This window comes from Convolutriloba macropyga, chromosome 14 (assembly GCF_964194025.1).
Source record: "Convolutriloba macropyga chromosome 14, txConMacr16.3, whole genome shotgun sequence".
In the NCBI taxonomy this organism is placed as follows: Eukaryota; Metazoa; Xenacoelomorpha; order Acoela; family Convolutidae; genus Convolutriloba; species Convolutriloba macropyga.
In genome coordinates this window covers 1079507-1096103 of record NC_134481.1, presented here as the reverse complement: position 1 = coordinate 1096103, position 16597 = coordinate 1079507, and the positions used below count along the sequence as shown (strand labels likewise).

The 16597-nt window shown below is 35.9% G+C and overlaps 2 protein-coding genes across 2 annotated transcripts in view; both read right to left on the bottom strand.

Moving 5' to 3' along the window:
• Positions 1-2075: 2075 nt before the first annotated feature.
• Positions 2076-16597, bottom strand: part of LOC142352995 (large ribosomal subunit protein uL16-like) — a 130215-nt gene continuing 115693 nt past the window's right edge. Inside the window, exons 2-4 of the mRNA XM_075405165.1 lie at positions 3827-4018; positions 3090-3254; positions 2076-2498 (exon numbers count right to left, since the gene is read on the bottom strand). Of these exons, the coding sequence (XP_075261280.1) occupies positions 2185-2498; positions 3090-3254; positions 3827-4010 (663 nt within the window). The 5' untranslated portion in view covers positions 4011-4018 and the 3' untranslated portion in view covers positions 2076-2184. The remainder of the gene's footprint in view (positions 2499-3089; positions 3255-3826; positions 4019-16597) is intronic.
• LOC142353741 (uncharacterized) lies at positions 9583-16471 on the bottom strand. The gene is made up of 8 exons (XM_075406086.1): positions 16101-16471; positions 15418-15659; positions 14617-14919; positions 13933-14172; positions 11216-11391; positions 10820-10975; positions 10479-10649; positions 9583-9818 (listed from the first exon to the last, which is right to left on the bottom strand). The coding sequence occupies exons 1-8, from the start codon at positions 16319-16321 to the stop codon at positions 9696-9698; spliced, it is 1632 nt and encodes a 543-aa protein (XP_075262201.1). The 5' UTR covers positions 16322-16471; the 3' UTR covers positions 9583-9695.

Genomic DNA, 16597 nt, shown 5'->3' with positions numbered 1-16597 from the left:
CTGAAGTTGTTGGGAGAGAGAGTTTACCTTACGTCTCCTTACCAATCCAGTCGTTAGCAAGACAGATATGTCGTTAATGAGACCGATTGACAAAACAAATGACAAATACTGGCGAAACTCCAAAATTTACAAGAGTTTGTGAGAAATATTGTCGAAATCAGAAACTCAATAGCTGCCCATTGATGAATTCAAAAAACTTTTACATCATTTACATAACAACCACCGTTGAGAACTGTCATCAATGAGAAAGCAAAACGACAGCAATAAACAACAAATACTAGCAAAATAAAATCTTCTTAAAAAACTATAAAGCCTTTAAGTCACAAAAAGCAAAAGCTATGAACTGAATGAGTTGGCTTTTATTGAAGCCTTTTTAGCAACAAATGAGACCTGTCAATAATGAGACTAGGGGTTAAGATGAGAAAGTTGAAAAGAAAAACTCGCAAAACTCCAAAAATTCGATAATTATTATTGAAAACAATTAGTGTCAAAGTCATAGAAACCACTAGCTTTTAACAAAAGCGATTCAACCGATAAACTTAACCTTATTAGCAGCATCAGGGACCTGTCCCCAAAGAGATTACAGATAAGACATCAAAAACTACAATAAATACTTGCAGAACTCAACAATTCACTCAAAATTTTTGCTTAAAAATAGTGTCAAAGTCATGAAAACCACTAGCTATTAACTCGAGCCATTAATTAGGTTCTTTTAGGCCTCACTAGCAACCAATCAGACCTGTCATTGATGCTACTAAGTGATGAGACAACAGATAAATTTTTTTAAAAAAAGGTCAAAGGGCAAAATAAAAATTCACTAATATTTTATGACCATAAATATTGGCAAAGCCAAAAAAAGTTGTAGCCGCCCCTTAAGGAAATCAAGCAAAGGCAAACATGCACAAATAGAATACAAATGTACCACCTTAAAAGCACAGAAGGAGAGGAAAATCTGTAAACAGAAGTCAAATTGACGCACCTGCAAAAAAAATCCATCTTAAAAACCGCCAAATTGTTCAAACACCAATTTCTCACTCCAATTTAAAGGAATTTGTAAAAGTCACGCCTCAAACCTGCGTGATTTTTTGCCCCCCCCCCCCCCCCCCTAATATTTCAGTGTGACCAAAATCACCACTCTTGACTTCTCACTGACGTGAAAAAGCCGAAAAAAAGCGTGAACAGATCTTATAAAAAATACAGCGCACCAATACAATTCAAATTGTTTGAATTGAAAAGGAGAGCGCCTAAATAATAGCGGCATGAGAAGCTGACGGCGGCTATTAAAAAATTTACAATTATTAACTTCTGATCCATTTTTTGTTGCAAACCGGTCCGTCTAACATAAAATTTACTCTTTGGTAGCAACGCCCAGCAAAAATTTTGAAACGAACGAGTGAACGAAAAACTACTCTGAAAAACGGAGAAAAGAGTCAGAAAATTTGAAAAAGTCAAAGATTTTGCTGAGTTTAATTAAAATCCCAACTTCAACCATAATTGTCTCCGGAAAAATGAAGTGTCTGAAATGCCAAAAATAGCTGAAAAATTGTATTTAAGTCCACTATTTGCTTCAGAAAAAAAGCTGGTTAAGTATAAATGAGAAAGATTACTATACCCAAAAAAGACCACATTAACAAAAAAAACTTGTTCGCTTAGAGAAAATTTTTTTGCACCTATTTGGCTAAAAATCTTACCAGAAGAACCAACAAATACACCTCCTTCGATGTTCTTCAACAACAAAAAAACCATTGAACGCTGCCTTGCATTATAAATCCTGCGAATATGCAGATCAATAATCACCTGAGAATATTCAGATGAAAGTCAGCAGAAAAACAAACACTAAGAATCCCGCTTGAACACAGAAAACTTCCATGTGCGGTCTTCCCTGTTAAAAATGCACTCCAACTAAATTATCGACCAAAAAGATGACGTTCTACCAATACTTCGAGTCGTAATAAAAAAGACAGAGCGCCAATACCATCCAAATCCATTGAATTGTAAAAAAAAAAAGGGCACCAAGTACAGCTTCGCAGCTGTAAAAAATATTGGAATCACAAAACTTGCATCACAAAACTACGTGTTTCGAAAGTTGTCAATTCAAACTTCAGGCTTTAAAGGCTTAACTTGAACAAGCAAACTGACAAGTTTCTACATCCTGACAAACAGAGCTCAAAAAGCAACGTTGATCTATTCCGCATTCTCGAGTTGGGCCAGTTTGATCGAATGCTGCTGGGCACGGAACATCTTTCGACTGTATTGGACACCAGATCCATCAGGTCGCAAGATTCCGTCTTGCCGCAGCTGAGGGTAATCGTCTCTCTCCCACTTGGTGAAACCCCACTTGGAAGAGACCAGAATCTTCTGACGTCCGGGGAACTTAAACTTGGCTCGTCGAAGAGCTTCAATAGCATTGTGTTTGTTGTTGTCCTTGATCCTCATTGACAGAATTGGTTGCCCAATCTTGACTCGGGCAACTGTTCCCTGCGGCTTACCAAATGCACCTAGATTCAAGATATGTTGATTACAAAAAATCTATCCTACCCACATACTCAAGAATTTCCCCCGGCAGGGCTAACTATATTTGTTCATAATCGAACCACTATAATAGAAATATCATAATCGTACGCCGTGCCAAGAGCACGACATACCATTTGCAACATATCTTTTCCTGACTAAGCTCATCATTTTACAAAAAAAAATAATCACTTAACTAAACTAAAACTAATCGAAGTCGACAGAACGCGTACCGATGACCCATTCCCAATTTTTTTTAAAAAAAAGGAAACAAGATTTAATGACGTCAATCGCAAGAGAACTCAAACTAAGTTCAAGACAAAGTGACAACCACAAGTGACCAAAAAGGCGACAGAATAAGGCCTAAACATTTTCGTTCGCCGATATGATCAAATTAATGCTGCCTTTTTTGTTTTGCTAATGGTTCATGTAGTCTTATATTTCGAAGTAGTCATTACAAATAACTTATTAAACGTGTGTGAAGATACCAATTAAAACTTAATGAATTCCATTGCAGGGGGAGGGGGTATTATATGAGTGTGAAAATATCAATTATGAATTGCTGAAGGCCAACTTACCTCTCATCCCAGTCTGGAGTCTGTCAGCTCCAGCACAGCTCAACATTTTGTTGATTCTGATGACGTGGAAAGGGTGAACTCTCACTCGCATATGGAATGCGTCCTTTCCTACATTCTTAACCATGTACTTGTTAGCACAGATTCGGGCAGCCTCCAAAGCCTCACCTGGAACAACAGTTGTTTGTTTTCAACATTTCCGACAAGTTTACTTATGTAATGGACTGGGCGAGCCTTTGTTAGTTAAGATCTTATCATTCTCAAATTTCGGTTTTCAACAGCGCAAATTGTAACTGTGGCAATAAGGCTTTTCAATCAGTGAACTAAATCGAATAAAAAGTTTTCGCTTTTCATTTAAAATGATTGCTGTACAGTTTTACTTCTCCCCATTTAGTATCCGCTTCAATTTCCATTAGTTTTTAATCCGATCAAAATTTTTCTATGGATTAGATCCATAACAATTTCCTTAAGTTTAACTCTACATAACTCAAATATCAGAGTGGAGACCAGTTTTCTACAATCATTAAGCTGCGCTACACAAACTTGCGTTAAGAGAAGATCCACATCATATTTGAAAAACCCCAATTTTTCCGGATGATCTTTTTACAAATTTAGCTTTCATGCTCGTCATACAGGTAGTCATAACCATAAATGAAGCCTTTCCGTTATAACAACACTACAAAAAATGTCTTTAGGCGAGCTTCAAATAATGTGATATCAACAAATAGAGATGAACAAACCAGAAAGTTGTTCCAACTCATCCGAGATCAGATGTACACAACAGGGGAACTCGTCAACACCAGCCCTCTTCCGACCAATGTCATAGATCCTAATCTTCGGATCAGGTACACCTCGGCAGAAGCGCGACTTCGGATACGGCTTGTTCTTGCAGTAGCGGTAACAACGCGCAGGCCGACGTCCCATTTCTATCTGAAAAGTATATTCGATAAACCATAAATTCCAAACAAGAACTCTCGTTTGTTCTGTACCAAAAACAAAAAATGTCAAACATCAAAAAATGTCAAAAAAGTGGGGTACCATAAATTTCTCCCATTTGTTTTTTTTTTCAAAAAAGTGGGATTAATAACATACCTCCATTAAAAATATTTCCCGGTGAAAAAGTGATCTCCATGGAAAATTTAGAACTGATCATGTCACATAAATTAGTCTAGGACTCTTAGAAAAGGTGCTCAAAAATCATATAATGAAAACGGCTCATTTCAAACTCACGGAGCAAAAAATGTAAAAACAAAAAATGAGTGTCACGCCTCAAAACAAAAACAGAAATCAGGAATACTGAAATGCTGCTAATACAGCTTGTCATCTACAAAAACTTGACTCTCAAATGCAGAAGTTTTAAAAAGGCGACATTAATGCTATCCAGTCTATGAAAAAACCAGAACAAAAAGCAGGCAAACAGATACAAGGCATTCCCGTTATACATGCCAAAAATCTCTTCGAAAGCAACGAAGACACAATCGCAACTGTTACTGCAAACTGATGTACCAATGATTTGCAAAATAGCAAACATAGCATATGAAATAGACAAACCCAAACCCTAGAGCACGTCTTAAGAAATCAGAAAATTTTGTAAAAATCACGATAGCAACTCGTTTACTAAGTTGAATAATTTGCCGCCACTTTCATACTACATCTATTCTTTTTATGTGTGATTTAATGAGGGAATGAATTTTCCTACAGGTTATTAGAAATCTTCCAATTCGTTTCCATTAAAGTAATTTCAATTAATCGGCTGTTAAAATTCGCTGTTCACTTCATTCGTGAATCGAAGCTTCAGTGGCTGTCGTTAGTTTACATATTTTGTGGTTGTATTTCCATTAAACTTAACTCTAAGCTTAAAGAGGCTGTCCGTCGCCTTAGCCTTCACGGCAAAATAAGGAGTGAACAAGCCATTCGTTCACTAACACATCAAGCTCAGATATTATACAGAAAAAATTGCGGCTTAAAACGGCATTTGAAGTTATCTAGACAGACTAACCGTAAACTATCTGACAGAATTTAGGCAATTTTTGCCAAAGATGTGGGGCATATCTTAGCCTCATTACACTCAGAGTAAGATGGAAGCGAAATACGCTATATGAAAAATGACCAGAGTCACTTCAATAATTAAAGCTGTTTTATAGAACCACATTGACCGATTCTATATAAAAACCATAACAAAGCGGCTCAATATTTTGCGCTCGCACATAATGTTCCCACCACGCGCAACCCGTTTTTGACTTAATTGTCCACCAAATGAGGAAGAGATAGCAAACCGCCAAGAAATCACCTATTGTTAAAAAATAATTGGTGTATCCATTTAAAAAATCACTAAGCTCTGACCACTATACAAATGAAACAATAACTCAAAACAGGTACAATGATGCCTTTCATTAAGGTGACAATACAAACAACAAAATCAGATAAAACAACTAGCGTTACTTACGATCAAAACTCAAGGTCATCTAATTTTTTCGGAAAATCTTAATGAAAAATTCAAAATAGCATCAGATACAAAGTAAGCTAAACCAAACGATTTGCCTTTCACTAGAAAATAAATGGGACCTCACTCTATAGGGACTAATTAACAGGTAGACAGTAGGGGCAAATTTAGAAAATAACTTCAAATCTTTTTTAAAACAACTAAATTCAAAGTTGCGAAAGCAATTAGCTATCAATTGAAATCATTCACTGGTTTCGTTTATACCTTCATAGAAAACCACTGCGACCGTTCATTAATCCGCATGTCATACTACAAAAATATAGATAACCGACTAACGTCGGGCGAATTGCTCTCAAACGACCAGCGATCGGTTGGCTGCGTCAGTAGCTAGCCACGGTTTAGTGAGGCTAGCTTCAACTCAATTCCACTCTGCAACTATTATTTTTCTAGCCTTGTTAGTAAATAAATCAAAATAGAACGTGATAATTTAAAAATTTGCAAAATATACAAGAAAAGTTTCCAGATTTTGAAGTGAAAAATGTTTAAAACCATTTTTTGTCTCTGGAGTTCTGTCAAGTAACCCATTTACAAAACTTTTGAAAATTTTGAAAACAATCGCAAAATGTAACAAAATCTTGTTAATATTCGAAATATTAAAACCTTCAAAACCAGCTAGTTTCACTGGCCCATTAAGATCCATACATTTGGAACATGACAATAATTTTCCGAAAATTTAAAATTAAACTTCATCAAAAAACTGCTTAAACTGGAGTCATAAAAAAATTACAAACAATCCTGCAAGAGCTTATTATCAAACCTTGGAGCCGGAAAAATTTCAAGAACATTCAAAATATTTTTTAAAAAATGGTTTAAGTTCGTGATATTAAGATCATGAAAAACATTCCATTACATCTAGAAACAATACAGTAACTTATTAAACACCAGAGGAGCTTATGTGGATCTTGCGGCCAGAGACACCTAACAAATGACAATCTCAAAATTGCAAGTTTCATTAAAAAAATACAAAAATTTGTGATAATAAAAAGTTGAAACTAATCAACGGTCGAAAAAATTATAAAGTATTTTACTCTCAAACTATAACGGAGGCATTCTGTCCCTGAGGCTGAGGAAACCTGAATAATCAAAATAAATGTAAAAAAACTTTGCACGCTTTGTCGAAAAAAAAAACGTTAACATTCGTGATGTTACAATCTTGAAAAACATTTCATTTCATCTAGAAACTATACAGTAACCTATTGTCAAACCCTAGAGGAGCTTATCTGACCCTTGAGGCTAGAGAAACCGGAAAAACGACAAAAATCTTGAAAAAATGCAAGTTTTATCAAAAATTTGATGAAAATTGTGATATTAAAAATGGCAAATAAAATTTTTGATATTAAAAATGGCAAATAAAATTTTTTCAGTAATTCATTATCAAACCCTTCCGGAGGTTTGCTGGCCCCTGCGTCTGAAAAGACATGAGTACTCAAAAATTAATTTCCAAAAAGTGGAATAAAATTGCACGTTTTGTTTTAAAAAAATGCTAAAATTAGTAATGTTAAACAGTTGAAACAACTCCACTACCACCATGAACTAAGCGGTAACCTACCATCAAACACTTGAGGAGGTTACTTGACACCTAGGGCTGATTAAACTCAAAAACGACAAAAATTTTCAAAAAGCTTGAAAAAATTGTGAAAATAAGTATAAAAATGCGTGTTTTTAGCGAGCGGTTGTTTGTCAGTAGCTAGTCACGGCGGGAGGGGGTGCACCAGGGGCTGATAAGGTTTTGGGACAGCAGTGTGGAGGGAGCAACAGCGCGGTGGGGCTTTGGGCAATAGTGGGGATCAACAGGGGGTGTCTTCAAACTCTAAGAACTTCCCTTCACACAATAAGCATAAGTCTCCAAAAGAGTTTAAGCTGAAACCGAGCTGAAGAGCTCTAAGAGGACTTATTGCCCGCTTGGTCCTACATGTTTATCCCGTTTTCGAGGACGGAAAGTCAAATGGGTCGGACGAAAAATCAGTCAAAAAAAGCTAAGATCAATGCTACAAATTTCGTTTGAGAGCAACTAACCAATACAAGAAAAAATCCATGGTTCATTTTAATTTGGCGAGGAAACGGTGTCTTATCCTATAAGACCAAAATCGCTACTAAAACTTGAATATAATCAGTCGCGCATTATTTAGGCAATTTGGATGTGATATGGGACTGCTCATCAATATGCGACCAAAGTGATGATGGCAAAAGGCAGCAAGAGAGCCTCAAACATTGCAAAATGTTAAAATTTAAGAAAAATCGTTTTTTAAACTATAAAAACCATTATTTAGATATTTTTAAACAAATTTTTTAAAAGCGTAAGGCATAATAACCGTAAGTTTTCACACAAAAATAGTAAATAGTTTAAACATTTCTACACATTAACCCTGAATAAAGGCAGAACTCAAAATTTCACGAACAATTTTATGCAAATGTGTTGAAGCCAAAAAACACAGAATTTACACTCAATATAATATGTAAGTTCATTAGCCTATCTCTGCACGTAATTCTGACCAGTCAATAATTGAGGTTTGATTTAAAATCATTCTGGTCTGTAACTAACATCAAAAAGAAAAAAGGTAAAAGTATTTCAAATATAAGCTGGGCCAACATCAGATTAATTTTTCAACTGTAAATTCCGCAAATTGACCTAATGCTCCCGCTCGTGCTGCTTCACTACAAAAGAGCCCCAAATGTTACCGAAATAACTTATTTGACCAACAATTCATTATATCAAAAAATAGATGATGAGTTTTAAGATACTTATTGAGTTACATTACCACAGAACCAAAGAACTAATTGCATTTAGTCAAGACTAAAAATGAAAATCAAACGCCAGCAAAACTCAAGAATAAAGTAAAATTTTTTGAGAAAAATTTTGCGGGGCCATAATAACCATGCCCTTTACTCATATAACACATTGTTTCATTCGACCTTATTAGAAAAAAGTGACCTCCTATTAATCGAACCTCCTATTAATCGAAAAAAATACTTTCATTTATTCGGGATAAAAAATTGAAAAAAATTGAAAATGACAGACCAAAAATACAATCATTTTTCATTGGAAAATTCAACGATGAGACCAAACGTTCCCTTGCTATCACTTCGCAGATGTTAAAAAACTCATTTTTTTCTTAAAATTTGCGTAATATCTTATTGGCAAATGAAAATCTGTAATATTTCGGTTTATTAATGTCGGTTTAAATTAGAGAAAGATCGCAAAAATGTAATTTCAAGAACATTTTCTAAGAAACTGGAGGTACAACTAGCTCATATCTGAATAAAGGAGGATAATGTCATCTGTTTTGATGTCTGCACCTGCCAAACTGGACAAAGTGGAGCAAATAGGGACTTTTGCAAAAAAAAATAAGGAAAAACGCTGATCTTTCGAAAACTTAGCTGAAAACAGTTGGTTCAGACTAATTATCAACACTGTTCTAACTTGAAACGTAATACCAATGAGACTATCGTTAACAATTTGATCATATTTTAGCACATTTCATAAAAGTTAAGAAGTTAGGCTCACATTTCTTTAAACCTTTAACTCCTCGGGAAAAAGAAATTTAAAAATCTTATTTTGAAATTCGGTACGATGAATAATATCGATCGGCGAAAATGTACTGAATAAAAAACCAGTTGAGCATATAGTTCCTTCCCCACTAAAGTGGGTCGGAACCATTACAAATTCTAGAGATGAACTTCTGCCAATTATCTAACCACCCACATGAGTTTACCTCATTTGAAGCATCGAATAAGATAGAACAACAATTAAAATTCAAATAATTGATTGCACTTAAATATAATGGATTACAAATAAAGTCGGATAGGGCATACGATTGCAAACAGAAGACAACAAACAACCCCATCCCCCCGAAAAAGTGTAAAAAATATATGAGAGCAACAACTAAGCCAACCAGGACATTATTACGCTCAATTATTTAATTAAAATTCATTTCAATTAATTTCAGTACATTTTGCGGTTCATTTTTTGCACCAGTATGCAAAGATGAAAACTTCAGATTGAAACTTTTTTTTATTACTATTACTTAAATTTTTGATTACGTGAATTAGTACAGCATTAATTTATTTTTAAAACAGGCATTTCTTTCCTTCATGAAATTATTTGATCACTTCTTGGCTGCCTCCATCTCTTTCTGTTTGAGGACTCGTCTCAGGATCTTTCCACTTGCAGTTTTTGGTATCTCAGATACAAATTCAACTCCTCCTGCTAGACGCTTGTAAGGCGCCACCTGAAATACAGAAATGAAAATGCGTTCTATAAATTATTACTACTAAATAGTACAATTTAAACCAAAAATGTACCTGAAAATATTTTTTCCAGATTTGCCACTGTTTTGTAAACCATCCATTCGCAATTAATGAGCGCAGAAACTTAAAAAAATTGTCGGACGGCTTGCAGTATTTGCTCAACAACAACATACTAAAAATTCGGTATTCGTCACGTTTTTATTGCACAAATCTTCTATCTGAGAAACGGAATTTATTAAACAATCATTGCTAGAACGCAAAATTTGTCGTAGTACTTTAATTGACACGAAACTGCATAAATCATAATTATTTGATTTTCTATTTTTTACGTTGTTTCGTCCAATGACTGAGGAAACCTAAACACTGACTACCCAAGACCCACTTCGGCTGAGCAGGAGTAATGTACTGCAATATAACAGTTGTTCACATAAAAATCCAAATTGCGTTGATCGCATTTTCCAATTCTGTATCAAGAGATATCATTTAAATTTCTTCTTGACTTGAAGTCATGATAATTATTTGATTAACCAAGCTTGTTTAAAGAGAATTCTAATCTGAGAGAAATCGGTTTCTTAGAGTTTTCCGTTAACTTGATTATTCAATGAAAAGAGAAAGAAGAGTAGAATAAGTACAGCAGAGACCTTCTCAGCCAGGAACTGCTGTATCTCCAATGCACTAGTGACTTGACCCTGTCTCAGGACCACGTATGCCTTGGGCAACTCTCCAGCCCTATCATCCGGTTTACCCACCACAGCACACTCTTGGATTGCAGGGTGGGTTAAAAGGACGCTCTCCAACTGGGCGGGTGGCACCTGTTAATACAAAATCATACTGTGTCTTCGCGACCTTTCTAGAACTATTATTTTGTAGAACCTTACTTCATAACAATTATTTTTTGTTAAAAATAATGTCTCTTCTTCAATGTTTACAAAAAAACAGGCTCAATTTGTAATTTTAGATCCAAAAAATGCAAAATATTTACCTGGAACCCTTTGCACTTGATGAGTTCTTTGAGTCTGTCGGTTATATAGAGGTGATGGTCCTGATCAAAATGTCCAATGTCACCAGTATGGAGCCATCCCTCTTTCGAGATAGTCTCACTCGTTGCTTTCTCGTTATTCAGGTATCCCTTCATCACCTGTGTGATAAAATCAAATCTGATGTTAGGATCAACTATTTTGCGGACTTTATTCCGTTATTGCCCCCGAAGTCCTCTAATTTATTGTTATTTTTAGCATTTACGCGCCTTGAAGTCAACCACTATCGATATGTGCACACAAATGAATAATTTTGATGTTGTGGGTTCAAAATGACCCGTTAAATGCTACAATATTCCACCTTTAGTGGGCTGGGCGGATGACAAGAGAGAAGTACCCACCTGTGGCCCCCTCACCCACACCTCTCCATCCTGCCCTATAGGAAGGGAGGCACCTGTCTCTGTGTCAATGATGAGACACTCTGTATTGGGAAGTGTCATCCCACCAGAGCCATGTCTCATTCCTGCATCCCTCGGAGGGAAATGGGAGGTAGGACTCAATTCTGTCATCCCATATCCTTAAACAGTTGTGATCTCTTTTATACTGCCAACATGGTAGCCGAGTTGTATTTTTAGAAAAACATCGAAATTGATTCAGAGAAAACATTGATTTTGTACTATAATATTTTTAAAGTGCGAACTATTTTGATGTCATTTCGTAGTTGAACATACTCCTGTTTTATAGTGAGGACACAGTGGCTAGTCTCAATACCAAACATAAGCGACTAAATGTCGGAAGAATTGCTCTCGAACGACTGGTGGGAGCTCTAATCAGTGGCAGCCTGCTTCAGTTGGGGGTTAGCCTAAATGGAACTAAGAAGTTCAATAGTGGGCTTCAAATAACCACATTAGAGGTTAACATATACCACGATTAAGATTCGGTTTCGGCGCACTTTTCAATTGACTTTTAGTATTAAATTGCCGCCAATTGAGTTCAGCTGCTTGAAATTGTGATTAAGAGAGAATTTAAGATCACGCGAAACGCAAAAAGTCAAAACGGTCAGGCAAAAATTTTGCATAAAAAAAAGACACACACGCATACAATAATTGCTTCTACGAGAGCAATTAATAAGAATTAGAAATGGTAACTAGGACCTATAAAAGCAATGTAAAAGTACCGGGCATCTAAAATTGAGCTTAATGGGTTTATCCCGTTTCCATTTTTTATTTCAACCGTTTTTCAATAGCTAAGAGAAGTAAAAAACGATTTTTCGCAAAATGCTGAATAAGCTCTGAACTATGGTAAAGAGAAAAAAAATTTTGTTCGACAAAGTAAAACCAGCCAGAATACTCGGCAACCGATTCGAATTACATATTCACCCGAGCCACCTACTCACTAAGCAAAATGAAACTCCTACTTTTCACTTTGCAACAAAACCAAAACAAAACTAAATTGAGAAAAGCCAAATCTGATAAGAACTGTCTGATTAAAAATATGAAAAATTGTCTTCAAGTTGAGGCTCTGAAACAACTATTGGCAAAAAAAAACTTGCAAAAAGAATTCCTCCATTTTCTTTAACAAAAACTTGATTTTTGTTAACTAAAAAAATTAACATCAATCATATTGAGAGATCATCAAAACCGCTAGAACTAAGTTCAACCAAAAACTCTAAAAATGCTACCGAAACTGAAGGATATTACAAAAACCGTATGAAAAAAGCGTCGAAAGGGACGAAATGCCAACAATAGTTCTCTGATTTTGCCTTTTTTCAGCAGATTAACCTAAACAGTGTTCTTTACGGGCGGCATTTGACTTCCTCTAAAACGTGCTCTAAAAACACAAGTCCTTAATATGATAAACAATGGCAATTACTCCTCCTCGAGTCGTAAAAAGTTGGTTGAATAGCCGGGTGAGAAGATGTGGGCTGCTATTGTTCATTTTAATCTTATGCCCATATTTTTTGAAAGATGAAATTTTACTTCACTTGTTTAATAAATACTTGCCTCTAAAAATCTGACGCGGCTCAAGTCTATTGTACTCTGCTCCACTCTGAGAGCAATGGACTTAGTAAATTGCTTAAAATGACGTCATTAGAGGTAATTATAGACAACTAATTATATAGTAATTAAAATAAACTTCCTGTACTTGAGATCAGCTGCTTCAAATTCTGACCGAGAAAGTAACTTAGAACACACAAGACGAGAACATACCCGCCAAAGCGTCGGTGAGGGGCTCAAGCTATCGTCAAGTGGAGCAGCGCGGACGGTAGAGCGCTGGGGGAGGGGAGGGTGACTGAGGAGGGGCAGATAACTGAGGAGGACGGTCAAATTTTTAAAGAACCGCCCTTCATAATGAAATTGTCTCTTCAAAATGGTTACGGTGAATCGCACTTAGAGACTAGAAAGGCGTAAGGCTCTTAAAAAGTTGCTCAGCCACTTTATAACATTCGGGCTTTAGCTGTTTTTGTGGACAAAAAGTTAAAAGAGTCAGACCCTAAATCGGCCAAGCAGAAATTTGCATTAAAAAGACCACGGGAGTAATATAATTGCTACAAACTTCGTTTCAGTGCAATTAATAGCAAACAAAAACATTCCAAAACTACAACCACTTGAGCCAAAATTTGAGTAGAAATCTTGTTAAAGACAACTGAATAGTTAGACGGACTAATGGCAGACGACAAATACGTTGAAAAAGGCAAAGAAAATGCTCAAAAAGCATCTTAAAATTGCTCTGACCCCAAACACTTTAAAGTCAAAATTGACTGTCAGAAATAGTAGTGAACAGGCAAATTTTAATCTTTCCCAGATTTCATGTGGCGCGGTATTCTAAAAACAGACCGTTGATACTCTTTTAGCCTCCTTCTTTTAGCCCTCTGCACCATTTACGCTTGATGTATTGGTAAAAAATTTGCTTATCTTCTACTGATGGTAAACAAAGAGACAGCAATTTTTGGTTTTTGTACATTTTCCAAACTCGTAAAAAACTGTTTCGCGTGCTTTTACTGAGGACAACACAGAAGTGTTCAAACTGCTTATTCCAAATAGAAACAGTCAGTCCTAATTTCAAATCTGTTTTTTTACAAACAAAAGAGAAGCATTTCCATCCAAACTTTACATACCCTGTCGGAGGCATTTAATTCCCAATTTGGAGGTCACTTCCTCCGCCTGTTCCTTTCCCAGAGGGGCAGCCCCACTGAATATCTCCCTAACACTGCTCAAGTCATACTCTTTCACAAGAGGACTCTTACACAGGAACAGGATTATAGGAGGCACCAAAGGCAACACAGTCACTCTGTACTTCTGAATTGCAGCCAAGAAACTGTTCGGTTCAAATTTCTTCATCGACACCACTTTTGCACCTAAAACGCTTATTTTATTTTTACTATGACATCGCAACAAAATCGTAATTTTAACCAAAATTTTATACCCAAATATTAGACTCCGGAAGTAAAAGAATGCCTTTTTGACACAAAAGACATGACTACAAAATTTCCCTCCGTGTTTTAATCGAAACATAGGAGCCCATGAATAAAACCATCTTATAAACAAAACAATTAAACAAATTATAAATCAGAAATTTAACTCACAATTACAGGTCAAAATATGAATTTCACGCTTTTCGTACTTTTTGTGACAGAACCTTTTCTGCTCAATTTCGGTGGTCACATTTTCATTCAGATCAGTTTTTGCCGAAAAGTCCTACTAATATGGCTTATATGGAGTGGCTCAGAATACTGTCAAAATTCAGCTACCGCTTTAAAAAGTAATTATTATTTTAAAAATTGAGAAGTGTAAATTTATACCTTGGTAAAGAGCCAGAGACATTATGACGACCATCCCGTAAATATGGAAAAACGGCAGAATCGCAATGAGAGAATCGTGTTTGAAGTCCAATCGGAGCAAATTATTTGGTTTCAGTTGACACAAATTTGCAACGAGGTTATAATGTGTCAGCATTACTCCTTTAGGTAGACCTGTAGTTCCAGAAGAGTATGGAATGACCAGAACGTCTTCTTTTGGGTCAATATTCTTCGGTCTGTTGCAGAAGTGAGATCCATCATCATTCATCAAGTCTTTGAAAAGACTGATTGACACCGATTTGGAACCTTAAAAAAGCAAGATAACGTTTTCCATGGATAGCGATATGCAGTTTGTACACCTATTAAATATTTGTTATCATCAATAAGGTCGTATATATAAATTATAACTAATTAAAATTATCGTCCGAGGTCGTTAGTGAGAAACAAACGAGACCACGAGGGCCGACGCCATTCTTGGGTTGGCCATTAATGTCGAATGTTATTACTCTCGACATGTTATTAAATCCAGTCTGTTTGCTGCGTCAAATTATTATTTCCACGAGATTATAATGCCTACAGGCGATTAATCTATGCTTCCCCACAACTTCGTTAGTCGTGCATTTTGTAACAATGGCACCTAACCTTCTGGCCATGAGTTTTTGACCATTCAGTTTCCTTTGACGGAAGGTCAACAAAATACGTTTAAGCGAAATTGTATTAAAATTACCAACATGACAGTAATAAATGATAAGTTTTAACAGATCAATTTAAAAATCATCATGACATAGCAATATCTTTACGAGCCTGCCGTGTCATTGAGAGAACTCTCTTCGTCCATTAAGAAAACCTCCGAGCAGTGAGTGAGTCCTGCACAGATCTCTTTCACTTTGTCCAAGTAGTCTTTAACAGTGAACACACACTTAGCATTACTGTCTTTTAGTTGGTGTTGCGTCTCCTCAACTGTGTATGCAGGGTTACATGTTGTTATCGTTAAACCAGCTGCTGCCAGGCCGTGAAAGGCAATGCAATATTCAGGGCTGTTGTAGCTTAAAATAAATAGTAAAATTAAAATAAACGTCAATTAAAAAAAATCCTCCCCTAAAAATGTCGGTCTTCGGGGGTAGCAACTCAACTCCTATGTATAACTACAAATATTGATGATCAAAATAGCACCAGAATTAAGTTATATAAAACGACAAAGTTTTACTGATAAAATATAAGTTATTCGATAAAATTAAAATACAGATTCATATCTGTGAGGTCCATATATAAGCTGATTCGGAATTTCCAGGGATCACTTCCCCCGCAAAATCTTGCATAAAAGCTGTTATACTCTTTTCTCGAAACCCGCTGCTATACGTCCATACTCTCTATGTTAACTTTTTGCAATCTGTATAAGATAAAAGTTGAATTAATTCACGTTGTGTGGGTTAGAGATTTGTGAAATTTATCGAAATAAGAGTAAAAAAATTGGATAATTAACAAACCTGAAAATGCATACAACGTCCCCTTTCTTCCAGCCTTTTCGAATCATAGCACTTGCCACCCGCTCGCATGACCTCTTCATCTGTTTGAAGGTGTAGGTTTTACCCTTAACGGCCTCAACCAATGCCACCTCATCGCCGTACTTATCAAAATGCTCGAAGAAAAAGTCAGAGAATGGTTTGACAGGAATGTCAACTTCGTCAAACTTGCTTTTAAAAACCATATTGAGTCAATTTTAAGAATTCGATTTTTTCCTTCACCAACAGAAAAAAAACAGCTTCAAAAGTCGATGCAATTTGTTATGAACAAAGTTGTTTCAGTTTAATTGATTTATACTGAATTACAGAGAGCAAAAGAGAAGATGAGGACTTCACAAACGTTAAGAAATGGGAGGAAACTAAGATGCGGTTAAGTGGTGCAATATTTGAGGTTACTTAAATGTCTATTTATATTTATCTTCAAGTGAACTTTCACTAATTCCAAAACCACAAAAGTTCCT

Excerpts from the sequence above, each read along its gene's own strand:
- LOC142353741 (XM_075406086.1), bottom strand. The coding sequence starts at position 16,321 with ATGGTTTTTAAAAGCAAGTTTGACGAAGTTGACATTCCTGTCAAACCA. Across the intron at positions 14,173-14,616 it reads GTCTCTGGCTCTTTACCAAG|GTGCAAAAGTGGTGTCGATG; the intron begins GTATAAATTTAC and ends TAAGCGTTTTAG. Across the intron at positions 9,819-10,478 it reads AGCAGTTCCTGGCTGAGAAG|GTGGCGCCTTACAAGCGTCT; the intron begins GTCTCTGCTGTA and ends TCTGTATTTCAG.